Source organism: Xiphias gladius, chromosome 15 (genome assembly GCF_016859285.1).
Source record: "Xiphias gladius isolate SHS-SW01 ecotype Sanya breed wild chromosome 15, ASM1685928v1, whole genome shotgun sequence".
Classification (NCBI taxonomy): Eukaryota; Metazoa; Chordata; class Actinopteri; order Istiophoriformes; family Xiphiidae; genus Xiphias; species Xiphias gladius.
Window position 1 is genome coordinate 27,627,210 of NC_053414.1, and position 16,574 is coordinate 27,643,783.

The 16,574-nt window shown below is 39.9% G+C and overlaps 2 protein-coding genes across 3 annotated transcripts; one reads left to right on the forward strand and one right to left on the reverse strand.

Annotated features, from left to right (window-relative positions):
* Window positions 1-1,240: 1,240 nt before the first annotated feature.
* On the reverse strand, window positions 1,241-6,177 carry si:ch73-109d9.2 (uncharacterized protein LOC565042 homolog). 2 transcript variants are annotated; one of them, XM_040146481.1, is made up of 4 exons: window positions 5,182-6,177; window positions 4,046-4,176; window positions 3,697-3,796; window positions 1,241-2,852 (listed from the first exon to the last, which is right to left on the reverse strand). In XM_040146481.1, exons 1-4 carry the CDS (start codon window positions 5,444-5,446, stop codon window positions 1,687-1,689), a joined length of 1,662 nt encoding a protein of 553 aa, XP_040002415.1. In that variant the 5' UTR covers window positions 5,447-6,177; the 3' UTR covers window positions 1,241-1,686. The 2 variants fall into 2 exon arrangements, with proteins under 2 accessions (XP_040002415.1, XP_040002414.1); XM_040146480.1 differs by having other exon boundaries at window positions 1,241-2,858.
* Window positions 6,178-6,179: 2 nt separating this feature from the next.
* On the forward strand, window positions 6,180-16,538 carry LOC120800395 (mucin-6). The gene is made up of 4 exons (XM_040146470.1): window positions 6,180-6,600; window positions 8,158-8,336; window positions 8,420-11,227; window positions 12,074-16,538. Exons 1-4 carry the CDS (start codon window positions 6,330-6,332, stop codon window positions 14,084-14,086), a joined length of 5,271 nt encoding a protein of 1,756 aa, XP_040002404.1. The 5' UTR covers window positions 6,180-6,329; the 3' UTR covers window positions 14,087-16,538.
* Window positions 16,539-16,574: the final 36 nt, after the last annotated feature.

Below are 16,574 nucleotides of genomic sequence, written 5' to 3' on the forward strand. Positions count from 1 at the left end.
TGAAAGGGACAGGGCACCAACACTCGATAGAAAAACTGTAGAGAAGGCAGACTTATTCCTGAGAGGGTAATTTTTTTTTTATCCAGCCTGGTTGGCCAAATAGCAATACTGAGGTTTTGACCCATGCTAGCTACTATATTTAGGAACAGTGTACAGTCACAGCCCAGTGTCTGGGGACCAACTAAAGTTAGGAGACCACAACCCTAATATGAAAACGCATTTTACATATTTTGTAGGAATCCGAAAAAGCCAGAAAAGAAATTAATACAACTGTGGAGGGAACATGATGATTGATGTGAGGCAACACACACATCATATACGTTGCTTTAATAGTAATTGGTTGTTGAATTAGAAATGTTCCTTTTATTCTCTAAGGGTCACTGAGCAAAAAGGATTTGACAGGATCAGTCCTATTTCTGAGATGATTGCTGCTTACATATAAAGGTCCTCCGCTAACACCCTTAGGAACCACCTCTTACACATTATCGCCACTCAACAATCTTCCATGCTTCTTTCAGCAACAGTCGGGTTCATGATAAACCTTCAATTGAGAAATCAACTTGAGTCAACTGAGTATTCATTATTTTGAAGGATTTCCTGTTTTATCTTCCAAACTCTTGATCAAGCTTACCCTGATGTGATGTCACTGTCACTTCCCTCATCTGCAACAAGGCTCAATGCTGGTTTGGCCTTGCTTCTCGCTTTGACCAAGAAAACTTGTCCCTCTCATCATAAGCATATGCTCCCCTATATTTCCTGATTTGCTGGTCCAAATAACCATATGCATCATATGTATTTCGTCTGAGTAAGAATACAAGCTTAATGCATTAAAATATAGTTGTACCAATAGTTTCTGTACTTGTATGACTTACATTGTGGGTCTCTGTAATATAGGAATTTTTCAAGAACCACTCTTTGACCTTTTGCGACATGGTCTTCACTTTATAGAACTTAATTTTAGACTATAAAAGCCCTAGACATTCATGGTATCCATTACTTATTGTTTCAAATTAAACCTATTCTCAGCACTGTATGGGCCATGTAAAGAGCTGTGTTGGAGTGACATTTACATTCAGTTCTATATCTTACAAGATTTTTCCTGATCAAGTGTAATGGTTTAATGACCAAAATCTAATTTTCTAATAAAGTTTAGTCCAAGAAAAAATAAGTACTATAAGTAAGTTAATTAAATAAAAAAATGTAATTAGAACGTGATAGAAATGCGATTAAAACTCATGAATTTGGCCTCATTTGTTTTATTTACAGAAAATAATCAGACATGGGAGAGTATCCAATGATAAAAGAATGAGACCAAAAAATCCAGCACATTATTTAGTTTCATTTTGAATCTGTAATGTAATCACATGGACATTGTTACTCAGCCTTTTAGCCAATTTTACATAAAGTGAGTAATTTTTCAGTAACAAAATATGTAGCAATAAATGGGTATTTGATGTTATTTTTGTCGTACATTTTTCATACCAACAAAATTCTTGAATGAAAATCAGAGGATGTACACTTGAAGAGAAGAAAAAAAATGATCTGACCAAAAAACATGACTTTGGTTTGGTGCAATGTTGATGAGAACCAACAGTGCTTCACAAATAAAAACATTCATTTTCAAACCTCCTACTACCACAAAGAATCTTAAATGATCTGATGCTCCTTCCCCAAACTTCCCTTGTTTTATAGGTCTGTCATGTGTTTGCGCTGATGTGATTTCAGATGATCCAGGCGTTTGAAGCTGAGGCCACAGACAGTGCAACAGTATGGTCTTTCCCCCGTGTGGGTACGCTGGTGAACCTTCAATATGTCTGCCCGGGTGAAGCTCTTATCACACATGGTGCACCGATGAGGTTTTTCCTGCGTGTGAATTCTCCGGTGCAACTTCAGATTCCAGAGACGGCTGAACTTGTTCCCACATACATTGCAGCAGTAAGGTTTGTCACCTGTTTGGCCACATTTATGTGTCTTTAGATCAGAGAAAGAAGGGAAACCTTTTCCACAGTGGCTGCAGAGGTTGAGCCCCTGCCCAGAGTGAATCCTCTGGTGGACTTTGAGGTTACAGGCTTGGGTGAAGGTCTTCCCGCACTGGGTGCAGGAGTATGGCGGCCCTTGTCCGGTGCCTTTATGTGTCTGCTTGTGAGCCTTGAGAGAGGCAGAATCCGGGAATGACATGGAGCACTGGTTACAAGTGTGTCTCCTCCCTCCTCTCCCTGCTGCCTGATGCTGCAACCGCTCTCCCAGGTTTAAGGTATCACTGTATGTATCAGAGGCCCCATACATATCCTCTGTACTGTCTAAAGATGGGTCAATTCGAATGCCCTGGCCACGGTAGTTCAATCTGCTGCCTGAATCACCAGACACGTGTTCAGGGTACAAGATGCTCGGGTCCTGTAGATACCCTTCCTCATTAATCAATAAACAGCTGAACTCTCCACTTACATCAATGTTAGTCCTTGAGGGTGAGCCTGCAGGTGGACTGACTGTACCCTTTCTATTCCGTGGGAAACCTGTTTGGTACGCTTGATTTTCAGCTCCTTCAGGTGCTTCCACATCCCCCTCATAGTGCCCCATGTAACTCAGATCCTCACCCATGTGAGATGGCGATGCTTGTAACCCATCTAAGTTACCCATTTCTATCATGCTGGCATCGCCATAGCCAGTCTTGTCAAAGCCGCCCAAGTCTTCCATACTATACCTGTTCTGGAAAAGTGGTTCAGATGGGTCACCTGAGTGTCCATGTTGGCCGGATTCTGGCCTGTGGTCAAAGCTAACCTCCCAGTTCACATGGCACTTTGGGATCTTGTTGTCAATGAAACGTCTACTGGGCCCCGGCAGACCTGATGTGTCTGTTTCTGACCAATGAAAAGAGAAAAATAAGAGCTATCGGTATATGGGTACAGAAAGAACAACGACACAACTATCATATGAAAACTGAAAATAATGATTGTAAAGCCAATGTTGAAAATGCGAATCACCTTGTGTATACAGTAATTTTCCAATTAACGAGTAACCTTGTAGTAATGATCTATGTCTGAGCTTATGTAGCAGTGTGTACATTGCTACGCTAAAATTATGAACAGATCACATCAAATTCCTGTAAAACCCTATGTGGATTAAGGGAGACTTTTATTTAGAAGGTTCCACTGTTATATTTCCTATTTTTCCTACACTTTATATAGTGTTGTTAAAATATTATCATCAGAGATGAGAGATTCGTCATCATGTTAAATGTGTAAACTTTCCTATAAAGTGTATAAATGGGAATGTTCTGTTTTAAGTCACTAAAACTGTTTAGCAACCATTTAATTTTAGAAACTGTACAAGTTGCACTTCTGCTAACTTTACTTCTTCTTTTCATTCTGGACTTCTGCCTCGGAGGAAATGCATTTTATTTGGCTCTATTTACGTTCTGTGCTTTTGCTATATATTTGACGTGAAGTGACTTTAAAGTATAGCATAGTATGGTTTCCCTCGCTTTAGTATAAGGCATATGTATAAAGTGAGGTACTGATATTTTTACATTTTGGAACTAAAAATTTTCTTTATTTTCATTTGTCCACTGTACAACATAATGCAGAGTTAGATCCATGACACTCAAATGTGACTGAAATTACTAAGCTAGCAAAATGCTTAAAATTCCTTTTGAAAAATAGTGATTCAAACTATTTCAGTATCTGCATACAGACTGACCATCTAAATTGACTCCCCATTCCTCTTGGGTTTCTGGCGTGATGCGAAGGGCTTCCTCCTTGAGCAGTCTATCCAACTTTTCACCTTGTACACCTGGAGACTGGCAGACAAGCAGAATGACAACATCAATAAAGGGAGTTTAACTCTACACACCTCAAGAGCAATCATAAGCTTGGCATTTGATCAACAGGCAGGTTTAATTTAAAGCCATAGCTTTTGAAAGAAGAAATTTACGGACATTATGTTAAAAAGACAACAATAAAAGGCCTCTGGCCCTGCTTACTAAATATTTTTAAACATTGTAACTTAAATTACTGAAACTCATATAATGTAATAAACTGTCCTCTACCTGTGTTGCCCTCGTGGCACTGTGGGCCTCTGGTTTTGCCTCTTCCAATTCATGATCAGGTGTCTCTACATCAGTGCCCTGAGAGCTATTAATCTCCTCTTGCAGCACACTCTCTTGTTTCAGACCTTTCTCTGTGACAAAAAGGGATGATGTTTTTCAATTGGAAAATATGACTGATCTATTCTGCATTTGAAGGATTAGGAAGGCACAGACGTTGTACGGTATGTTCCAAACTGTCAGTTTTTTGCCAAACCATGGCTAATTTAATACACTGCTTCCATCTGGTTTGTGAATGTTAGAGCACCTGCTTCTACAAGAGGGAAGTGCTTCACACTCATCATGAGAGCGATTTCAGTGGAGTATCACTTTAAGATATTTAAAGCTGTATTGATTATTTTTTGGTTACTTTTGGCTAAAGACAACAGTTTTCCTTATTTTATAGCCAATATGTTAGTAATTACTTACCTATTTACAAATCCAGCAGACACAGTAACATTATCATTAATTTTGGAGATGTGCTTTTGGCCACATGACAAATTTAAGTCAAATATTCATTTTTGCTGTTCTGGTCTCGACCAACACCTGATGAAAAATATGTGGCTCATTAGCCCCTAAATGCTTTCTTTTGTCCACCGCTAACTTTATTTCACTACTGTTCGTTGCTGGACAAGTAGCGTACAGTTGGCTTATCTCAGCTTGTTTGATCAAATCCACTTGGTGAGACTGAACCAAACAGTAACACCATAAAACCAAAATAATGAGCTGAGACATTTTAATTAAGGTGATTATTGTCTATGGGTTTGTCACTGTAAGCAACACCTCTCACGTTATGCATAGCAATTTGATCCATTGTTAATATAAGAATATTGACTGGAGAGTACCTTTGTAGACTTAATTTAACATTAAAAAATTTTCTAAAAATATTTCCAATTTTTTTTTCATGTTTAATCACTACAGATGATTCTCATGTATCACCAAACATTTCCTAATCTTCCCTCACAAAAAAGTGCTCAGCCAGGTTGGGCAATCAGGTGAATTTTGTAATGTCATCATAAGACAGCAGATGTGCATTTAGTCAACCATTTCACGTAATGAATGGTGGCTGAATATGGAAGAGTAAAACCAGACAGACTCACCTGTAGGTCTTGGTTTCTCCTCACCAGACACCCCGAATCTCCCGCAGTCAACGCACCTCCCCCTCCTGTCTCCCTCTCTTTCCTTGCGTCGACTCTCCGACCACTTCAGTCGCCTCTTCAGGGACTCGACCTGCTCCCTGCACCGTGTCACCTCTTCCAAAAAACTATCTTCCACCAGCCGGGTGATTTCATACATGGCAGCCTTGAAGACCGTTTCCATTACACCAGAAAGCTGGGACTGGAACGTGACTATAGTCTCGGCCATTATGACAATGCTGTGTTATAACTCTGGACGGAAGACGAAACTGAAGAGAAGGCAGCTTCCGACCGGCACTTTAAAGCCTTTCGTGGAGTGACATTTGTTGGCTACAGCCAATGTCGGTCTCTTTAAACTGGATTCGCCAGTTTCTTAAACTCGGCTCTCAATGTTAGGCAGGTTGTAGACGTATATTTTGATGGTCCCCGTTTACCGTGTGGTTAATTCCACCAAACCAAACCTAATGGTAAACAAACTGTAGAATCGAGTGTAACGCCAGTGTAAGCTAACTAGCCTGCTACCTTAGTTTTGATTACGACCACCATCCGAAAAGCAACAATAGGAAAAATAAAAATGCCATATTTAACATGCATACAGGTCTTGTTTAGTGCAAGATGGGTTTTGTAGCTCACGTAATGCGATGGTTTAGCTGAAATCTACCGTTACAAACTGTTTTCCGTTGAGCTATCGCATTTCCCCTGGATTCCGTAAACAACCGCACTTCCGTGATTTTAAATACGGGTCGTGAGATGGGACAATCTTAATAAATTCTGCTGAATGGTTTTCTGTTGAAGAATGACGCTTGGTTGGTCGAAAATTGTGCATTGGTAATTAGTCACTGACATAAGTACCACTTTATCGCTTCCTTACCAATTGAACATATATTTTTGAAAAACGGGTTAGGTTTTAAGTGGATCACCTGATATTTTGCTGAACTTCCTTATTTAGTTCAGTCGATGTGCGTCACACAAAGCAGAGAGCGCGTCTGTCCATGGGAAGGAGCCATGTTGAACCAGTTCCTAATACCATGTTTCAAATAACGCTACAGTAAATCTGCTGTCAGAAGTGGACTCACGGCGAAACTCGGACAAACGGTAAGACCATAGCAAAAATGTCAGCGGACGACTTTCAGACCAAATACGCTTCTGTCATGGAGAGCATGCTCAAGAGTGCCATCGCAGAGACCACCAAACTTTTCGAAACTATGGTCGACGACCTGAAGGCAGAAATATCCAGAATCAAGAAGGAGAACGAGGACCTCAAGACAAGATGCAGCCAGTTTGAGAATGGGAAAAGCCATGCGACCGATTACACCGGAGAAAGTGAGCCTCTTCCACGGCCAAGCGACGGCTCTGAGAAACGTGACACGGCGGTTCAATGTGGTGAGTTGCGATTCCTGATTAAATAATTCTGCCAAATACAAATATTTTTTTTTTTTGAACTAATGTACTTGTCTGTTGGTGCAATATGATGTTCTTAGACGGTATCCCCAGTGTCTCCGTGTCACACGGAACACACGCAGCGTACGGCAGTTCTTGTCTATTGATCTGTCAGTAGCTTAGCCCTAGCCCGGGCTTGTCTAAAACGAGGGAAACCATACTACGCTATCTTGGGAAGCGGAAGAGGTTAATAACGGTGTGTTCCAGCGATAATGTCAGGATGAGGTCTTGTGGTTGCACACATCACTAAGCCGTTGACAATTTGTGTTTCTACACAAGATCAACCGAAGAAAATACATAGTAACTTTATTACCATTCTGACTTGTTTTTATTTTTTAAGCCTTAGATTTACCACTGTACTGTCAGATCTACGTCGAGATAAGATGGAGTGAAGATGACGTGGATTAGAAAAGATGTAGAGCACAAATGGGTGATAGTGAAAACTCTTGGTGAAACGAGCATGAAGCATTAAAAGGAGTGCTATGTCAAACATCCTGTACATCTGGCATTAACACGTGTCTTGGGTGATTTGAGCGCAAGTGGGCAGGCGAGACACATCACGATTTTACGAATGTTGCTATCGTGCGTCTCAAAAGTGTCCAGCCGACCACTCGTGTTCAGATTTCTCTAGTTTTATTCGGACTGAATCTCTCGCCCAAATGGAGATCAGGTGTCTTGTTTCGCTTGCACTCCAACCACGGACGCCAGTGCTCCTCTCCATTTTTTTCCAGCCTTGGCACGGTGCACTGTCACCCAAAACAACCACCATGTCTTGTATTTCTTACATATTTTCCCGTCGCCTCCTTGCTGGGGACGCATCAGGACCGATTTATGTTTACACTACACAAGATATGTGGTCAAATGCATTCCAGACAACCTCGGTAAGGGGTGATCGAATCACAGTGTTTCTTGGTTATCCTTTAAACTTGTATTTAGCTCTGTCCACTTGTGATCCAGTCACCCGAAACGCATGTTAATGCCAGGTGTAAACAAGTGGACTCTAGCTGGATGATACAATTTAGCCGTTTGTGTTAAGTGTTATGAATTCTTACAAAATGTTACATTTCCGCCTTCCATATAATTCAATTAGGAATGAGGTCGGTTTTTTTCAGTAAAACTGATTTTGGCATATATGTATTTAATGTCGAATTAATCATGTATCGAAGCATTGTCTGTAATGTGCTGCACAAATCATTATAGTATTGGGTCTTGAGTGGTCCTCTGACTCCCTATTTCTTCCAATGAAGCCACTTAATATGTCAGAAAACGTCACAGAATCTTGTTGTAATCTTGTTATGTATATGTGTATATGTATGTGTTTGTGTGTGTGTGTGTGTCTATATATCTATATATCTATATATATATATATATATATATATATATATATATATATATATATGAGAGCAAACTGCATTTTGGGATGATTTGAAGTTTGAATTATAACCACTTTTTGAAGGACATTAGTTTGAAAAATCACCAGTTATGTTTTTATGTTCACAGACCTTGTTCCTTTTCGAACCATGCGAGTGGAACAGTGTCAGCCATTGAGAAATTCATCACTGCAAAACCAACATAAACAATGCAGTTATGAGGAGATGGAGTACGGTTTGCATGAGCACAACTATGAGACCCATGGGGAGGGAAATTCTCAAATGGCATTTATACTTGTGAAACAGGAGGTACGTGTATATCTTAGCAGTAGACAAATTTTTTCTCTTGTTTATATCATCTTGACATCGAAATGTTTTTCACTCCTCTACAGGAAGCTTATGATGATGATTCTTTGCGGCCTATCTTGAAGCAGGAGGAGGTTGAACCCACTGATGTCTGTGGCCAAGTCTCTTGTGGAACTCAAAATGAAGGGCCTCTCATTAACATGGAATGTTCAACTAGAGAAGTGCCTGAAAAAGTTGAAGAGACACAGGTGGCTGTGGAACTACCCTTTTTGGGAATGAATAGTGATTTACAAGGAGCCCAGAACCAATCATCTGAACCAGAGCATTCACTGTTCATCTCATTAAGTGCAATAAAACGTGACACGGAAGACGCGACAGAGGGAGAACTTGTAATATCTGAAGAACAACCATTGGTGACTGCTCAGCAACAGTCAGTGGTTGAACCCCTTGAAAAAGAGCAACCATCAATCGTCCCCCAACAATGTCAAAGAGAGGGAGAAACATCAGTAAATGAACAAACTGATGTTACTCTGCAACAATATGCAGATGTGCGTTGTACTGAAGAAAAGTTAGAGGCCACATCACAAAACAAAGAAATAGCCTGTGAAGAACTAAAAAGTGGCATGGCAGAAGATGAGGCTAGTTCCCATCCAGTACACCATAGAAGAGGAAAGCCGCCAAAGAAAGTTAAACATCTACAGCAGCCAGTGAAAGAAATACTTGAGTTACCATGTGCTGATGTTACAACTGAGCAAGAGGTGGTAAATTCCCTTTCAGTAAGAGCTGAAGAGCTTGAGGTCTCTTCTGCAGTTGACACAGTGAAAACCACTGTATCTGAGTCTCTGCAAATATTTCCAGGTAAGCCTAAAAAGACTTCATCCATTATCACTCCATCGGTCCAGGAGAGAGCAAACAATGCTTTAGGAGATGTGGAGAACAGTAAGGTTGTTTTGCCTGTTTCAGTAGCATCTTTGACTAGAGGATGTTCCTCTGAAAAGGAAGAACCACCTGCCTCTCAACAGCTTTCCATGGAAATGGAATCTCCATCCACTGAAGTTTCATCTGCAACTGAAACACTAAACTCTGCACCAGCAGGGTCACCACAAGCACCATCAGTTCAGCTCAGAGCATGCTGCACCTCAGTAACTCTTCAGGATGCAATGCTACTTGTTGAAGCAATGAATCAGCCAACAATGGAAAATACAATCTCCTCTCCAAAAAGAATGGCAGCACCACTCCAAACACAATGTTCTCCCTGTGTGGGTACCTTACAAACTGTGGACCAGGTCCCAGCTGAGCAGCAGACACCACTGCTACCTACTGAAACTCTTGAAGCCGCAGGCAGTCTACCCATAGCAGGGCTGTCCACAGCAGAATCAACAGTAAAGACACTTAGCGCCAATTGTCATGTTATAGAATCCACTCCAACCAATGAAGCTCAGGTCCACTTGAAGGCCGTCATACCAAAACGGCAACATGCGGTCATTCCATCCAATACTGCTACACCACCAATGCGATCATTAACTGTTGCAACTCAAACAAGTGCACAGTCACAGCAGCACCTTCCCAATCCTCTGATAACATCGGTAGCACCATGTAAACCGAGTAACGCCTTACCTCATAAAATAATTGTTGTGCCAAGATCAGTACCCTCATCAATGCCTCATACAATTGCGGCACTTTCACAAACCCAGGTTCCTACTTTTGTGTCAAAGGTTGTTGCTGCAAAGAATAATAGTTTACGTCCCGCTTCTACTTCTGTAAGCTTACCCCTTGGAACAACTTCCTTTTCTTCTGACCCTCAGAAAACAATATATGTTACCTCCAGGAAGTTGCTTCCTGTTGTCCCTTCACAATTGACCGCCACCTCAACAGACCAGAAGTCACGGATTCTACCACACCCAAAAATAACAATTATAATTCCAAGACAGGTGTCAGCTGTGGCATCAAGGACACATCAGTCACAGACAATTGTTCTTACAACAAACCAGGAGTCAGCTGAACCAGCTGCTGCTGTTACAGTGTCATCGTCACAGTTGATTTCTTCGTCACAGGAGTTGGATGCACAAACCACATCAAATGAAGTGGCTACAATATCATCTCAAAAGAGGGATAATACAACTGACAACTTGGAATCTCCCAAACAAACTGCCTTTTTTTCTGGAACAACGGATGCATCTACAGAAACTTGTACGAGTTTAAAAATATCAGTTCCAACTGGGCTAGTGCCAGCCTGTGTGTCTCCATTGGAACAAAAACTCTCTGCAGTGGTCAGATTAACAAGGCTGCCATATTCAGTATCAACCGAAGAGTCAGTGTTAGTCTCAAGAGTGCTTTCAAATGCATGTTCTCAAACTCAGTCCGTTTTGAAAGACTGTACCACAGAAGAGAAACCATCATCTCTGGTCATATCAACACACCCATCAGAGATACCAGTGGTATCCACTGACATTTGTCACAGTTTGAAAGAAACATCAGTTTCTGTGTCTGTAAATAGCTCTCAGATGTCAGAAGAGCAAAATAATATTCAAGAGATGGCATTGTTATCCTCTGAAACATGCACCATTTTGGAGGAGTCATATATCAGCGGGTATGTGCAGCCATCTACACAACCCAAGGTTTCAGCACCAGTGTTGGAGAAATCATCAGTCGCCGTCAGCACAACGGAACCTTCAGCTGTTGAACTTACTTCTAATTTGCAGGAAATAATCAGAAATGCAGTGCAAGATTGCGCACTGCCTAATGATCCACCTACAGCAGAGAAACAATCAGCTGCCCTCATACAGCTAACACCCATCACGTCCAAGGACAAAACTGATCCTCATTTACAGATGACTAAAATCCAGTTCCTGGCGCAGCTGGCAGTGTCACCTATAGTTCATGCCCCGAAAAAGGTAATATTCTGGTAAATACTCCTCAGTCTTTTTAGCGATATGTTTGCCACTGGGATAAAATAATTTTTGCGATGGTTACCACAAATTCAGGCAGCCTGTACTTTGCGTAATGAAGAATAGGGCTGCAGCTAAGATTATTTTTAAAATGTGATTACTCTGACGTTTATCTTTTCGATTACTCGATTACAAAATAGTGAAAAAATGCCAATTAAAACTTCACAGAGCTGAAGATGACATTTTCAAATGTCTTTTTCTATCTGAACAAAACTTCAAAACTCAAACTTATTCAATTTACAATAATATATGACAAAGCAGCAAATCTTCCTATTTGATAAACTGGAACATTAGAAACCACGGAATTTTTGCATTATTTTTGCTTGATAAATGACTGAAATGATTAATAGAGTACCAAAGTAGTTGCAGATTATTTTTCTCTTTATTGACTAATCAATTAATCAGCTAATCATTTCAAATCTAATGAAAAATAATGAACCAGAAAAGGGTTTTTTTTTTGTTTGTTTTTTTAAACTCACCTTTGTGATAGGAATGTATACCTCACTGGCTAGGCTGTTAAATTAAAATCTTTATGCAATTTTCAAATGATTAAGTTGTTTTCAAACAATCCAACAAACTTTCATAGTATTGAAACTGAGTGAGTGAGTCAGGGATATGTATTATTAAAATTTATAGATCATATTGGCAGCATTAATTTTTCAAGTAGCATTGATGGGAATGATCATTTGCATGACTGCATTATCCTTCATATTTAACTGGAACTCCTGAAAAAATGTTGTGGTTGCTCTGTAATGTATTTTTTGCTAAATTCTATTCTTGCCTTTTTTGTAGGCCTCCTCTAATGACTTTGCGGATACCAGGGCTTCTAGTGCAGAAACCGGCACCAGTGGCAAGAAAAGGTTACAGAAAAACTCCCTTGTGGCCCGACTCCAAAGTCACCTCAAAACTCACGTGCAAACCAGAAGAACTAAAACAAGTCCAGAACCTTGCACAGAAACAGAGAATACTGTTATAAACCCTAAGAAACCTAGATTAGAGAATGACGGTCCAAACGATAAAAACACAACCAGTGAGCCTATTCCCATTAGCCTGAAAAAGCCAGGTGTGGTTGAAGATGTTACATCTCTTAATAAGACTACCGATGACCCCATTCACAATAGTCCTACGAGAACTAGACAATGTAAAGATGCTTTCAGACCCAAGAGGAGTGTTAGTGCACCAACTAGGAGGTCAAAGGCTACTAGTCAGTCCACTCCTGTGAATCCTAGGAGGTGTAATTCAGGTAGAGATGGTGCAGGCTCTAAAAATATTAAATCCACTTCTGTTAGTCCTCGAAGGTCTAAATCAACTAAAGATGGCGCTAGCCCTAAAAAGACTAAAAATGGTGCTAGCCTTAAAAATACAAAATCCACTTCTGTGAGCCCTAAGAGGTCTAGTTTGACTAGAGATGGTGCTAGCCTTAAACAAACTAAATCCATTACTGTGAGTCCTAAAAGGTCTAGTTCAACTAGAGAACGTGCTACACTCAAAAAGACTGAATCCTCTGCTTTTATTCTTGGGACTTCTAGTTTAAGGGAACGCGGTACATGCCTTAAAATGTCTACCAGTGAATTGATTTCTGTCATCCGTAGGAGGTCTACTCCCCGTCCAGACGGTTCGAGCACTAATCAGATTAAAAGGGAATCCAGTTCTTTAAGTCCTAGGAGGAGAACCACAGGTAGAGCTATCGCTAAAACAAAGAGCGAAACTGGTTCGACGAGTGGTAGGTGGCCTAAATTGGCTAAAGATGGCGTCAGTCCTAGAAAGACTGGGGAATCCACTCCTACTAAGAAGCCCAAATTAATTCAAGACAGTGCTGGTCCTAAAAAGAATTTAAGAGTTTTGAATGCTAAAAAGTTAGCTAAAGCAACAGCCAAAACAATAGGTAAAATTAAAAATTCCAATCAATCCAAACTGCAGGATGGATCTAAAACAAACCAGTTAGCAGAGATCCAAGCCAGCTGTGAGGCTGTGAAAAAATATACGGCTAAAGCTGTGTGGATCCCTCCCAGAATGCCAGCCAGTAAAACAGCGTTAGCAGGGGGAAAGAGGTCATCACTGTTACCAGTGAAGAAAGAGACGAGATCCTCAATATCCCAGAATCATACAGTAGTTTACCCCCCTAGTGTTTCTCTCCACCCCATACCTGTCAAAGCACCACCTATTATATCACCATTACAGCCTTTGTCGGTCATTGGTGGGCGTCTGCTAAAGAATCAGTGTGGGGAGTGTGGCCGCATACTCAGCAGCAGTGCTGCCCTTGAGAGCCATGTCAGTCTCCATACAGGACGCCGACCCTTTTCGTGCACGCTCTGTGGAAAGAGCTTCCCAGACTCCAAAGGTTTAAAACGGCATGGCCGGGTGCACCGCAATGGTAGGATCCATATCTGCCAGCAGTGTGGGAAGGGCTTCGTCTACCGTTTTGGCCTCACCAAACACCTCCGGATGGTGCACAGCAGGATTAAACCTTTTGTCTGCCAGATATGTAACAAAGGATTCTTCACAAAGCGAGATGTGGAAGCCCACATACGGATCCACACTGGAGAGAAACCATTCCACTGTAACCTCTGTGAAAAGAAATTCACAAGGAGAGTAGAACTAAATGTACATTTGAGGTGGCATAACGGAGAGAAGAGACACTGGTGCCCATTCTGCGGAAAAGGATTTTTAGATTTAAATAACCTGAAAAGACATAAGTATATCCACACAGGGGAGAAACCCCATTCCTGCCCACACTGCTCTAAGCACTTCACACAGTCAGGTCACCTGAAAAAGCATGTTAAAAATGTACATAAATTCCAGTGAGACAGGGATACAGACGATGCCACCCTGTTCCACTAAGAATGATAATTTTTATAATGAGAGATATTACGTCTTGTAATATGAGAATATATAAGGGATTTTTTGGGTTTTGCTTTGACGCAGTGTTTTTGTAAAAGAAATCCAAATGGAGAGTTTCCCTTGTTGTGTTGTTTATTAGAGGATGATGTCTTTTATTGTAGGTTTATAAATGCTTAAAGGAATAGTTCAACATTTTGGGAAATACTTATGCGCTTTCTTGCCGAGAGGCAGACATATCACTGTCATGTTTGTCTGTGACGTATGGAGCTGGAGCCAAAAGGCGATTAGCTTAGCAAAGACTGAAAGCAGCACATCTAAAGCTAATAAATGAACATGAATCTCATTTGTTTTAATTGTGAAAAACACAATATGTGGTGGTAACAGGTTTGCATCTCTGCTGGATGCCAGGCAACCTCACAGTGAAGATAATACTGGGAAACCATTGTGCCTGGCTCTTGTTTTACAAGACACTGTTGCAGTACACATGTTATTTGGTGATCCTTAGATGTGTTGGTAGGCACATTTTTGAGCTTTGGACAGAGAAGGGTCTTTAACCTAAGATGAGCTAATCGTCTCCCAGCTCCAGCTCCGCATTTAACATTAAGATATGAGAATGGTCTCTCCCAGCAAGAAAACAAAAGTGCGTCTGAGTAAATTGAAAAGTGGAGACTTGAATGACGATGATGTCTTACATCTCTCAGTAAAATAATTTCTTAAACTGAGGTTTGTTACTAAGGATATGTGTGTGTAAAAACAGCATTTTTTTTTTTTCTTTTATTGACTAATGAAAATTTATATTAATTTATTTGAACTAATAATTCCTTCCTTTTTTTTTGTTTTGTTTTTTTTTTTGTTTTATTGAAAAGGTGATATCACAAGACTTTTTAGATAACACAAGACCCAGCTTTAAAACACTGTATCTCTTACTAGAGAAAAATACTAGTGTTAATCTGACACCAACCTCGAGTAGCCTCTGTAATGTAAATGAAACCCTAAGCCTCTGAAACTAAAAATGGTCGAATATACCTAATATTTGAATATTTCACAGCTGTTACTGTGAGTTTGGGAACAATTAGTAAATGTTTGAAAAAAAATTTGAATTGTAAGTAGGTATTTAACTGTAAAAATGTCAATAGTTTGAGTTGTTTTTATAATTTAGATTACTCATATTGCTGTTTCTTTCGTTACATTGCTTTTCATTGCTGTTGTTACAAAAATAGCAATAAGGGTTAATTGTACTGCTGGTGCAATAACTTACCACCTCAAAAAAAGGTTATAAAGGTGCATTTACACTGGACTGAAGCATATTTTCATGTACAAATTTGACCACTGGAATGTTTTTTGCGGTCTATTTAATTCATGCCAATGAATCTGACTGTACAGTCATAGTGTGTCCACTTATGTATCTTTGTGCCTCAGACCAGACTCTGATTTACAACTTACCTGGAGCTGCAGACTGTCATTTTTCTCCTCACCTTCTGTACAGTCATGAAATGGAGGCATATAGTTCATATCACTCAAGTTGATATATTTTCAGTTTTGAGCAGACACACATTGGTCTCAGTTCATGTCGCCTTGAATAAATTCTTATCTGGTTATGTTTACATTAATTTGAGTGTGTTTGTTTGCCTTTAATTTTGGCTTTATGTTCAGTCTAAAAACACATTAAGAGGATGGGTCACTGTCCCATAAGTAGCACTAGGGTACAGCCTTAGCAGTGCTGTGTTGATAGAGCAAATTCAAAGTCTGACCAAAGATGGAATAAACATTATTTTCTAGTTGTGTCAGATTGCACAAAAGACGGTTTAGATGTCTGTCAAATGTTAAATGTCCTTTTTGTCTGAAAGACATGTTAAAGCTTGTTTCCCATTTTCTCAAAGTGCTAACTACATTCAAACAGTTGTTAAACAACACTAATCCATCCATCCTCTTATAATTCTAAAGCCTATTTAAGAAACTTCAAATATTATGGATTTATGTTGATTTGACCTTGATCATAAAGATGTATATTTTCTTGGTCCTGTCATTTGAGGAAACAGGTGATAAATGTAGAGAGGTCCAACTAATCCGCTTCTTTGCGCTTTTCTGTCAGAAAACATTTGATTTATTTTTTTTATTTTTTTTAATGATTTTTGATGTTGATCAACTTTGTCATTTTTCTTCTGTAAGGACATTGCAAATTCAGATCATTTATATTTCCACAAAGACTTTCTATAAGCTGTGATTAGATTTTATGAAACATGTAGAATTTAGATTAGTGTAGAATAATGCCCTGCAGTTAATGTGTCACAAACTAACCAACTAACACCAGTACTTTGTGTCAGTATTATTACAGTTCAGGTAATACCTTGAGATAAGGAGATTGTGGGCAAGCACATCAAAAGTGTTAAAGGGGTTGTTACCCCCAAAGTCACACAAAACACATAGGTACAGCCTTAGCAGTGCTGTGTTG

Bases quoted from the DNA above. Each gene is read 5' to 3' on its own strand.
- si:ch73-109d9.2 (XM_040146480.1), bottom strand. From the start codon at position 5,446: ATGGCCGAGACTATAGTCACGTTCCAGTCCCAGCTTTCTGGTGTAATG. The intron at 3,797-4,045 runs GTAGAGGACAGT...CTTGTCTGCCAG, and splicing joins GTGCCACGAGGGCAACACAG to TCTCCAGGTGTACAAGGTGA. The intron at 2,859-3,696 runs GTCAGTCTGTAT...TTCATTGGTCAG, and splicing joins ATGGGGAGTCAATTTAGATG to AAACAGACACATCAGGTCTG.
- LOC120800395 (XM_040146470.1), top strand. From the start codon at position 6,330: ATGTCAGCGGACGACTTTCAGACCAAATACGCTTCTGTCATGGAGAGC. The intron at 6,601-8,157 runs GTGAGTTGCGAT...TTATGTTCACAG, and splicing joins TGACACGGCGGTTCAATGTG to ACCTTGTTCCTTTTCGAACC. The intron at 11,228-12,073 runs GTAATATTCTGG...CCTTTTTTGTAG, and splicing joins TAGTTCATGCCCCGAAAAAG to GCCTCCTCTAATGACTTTGC.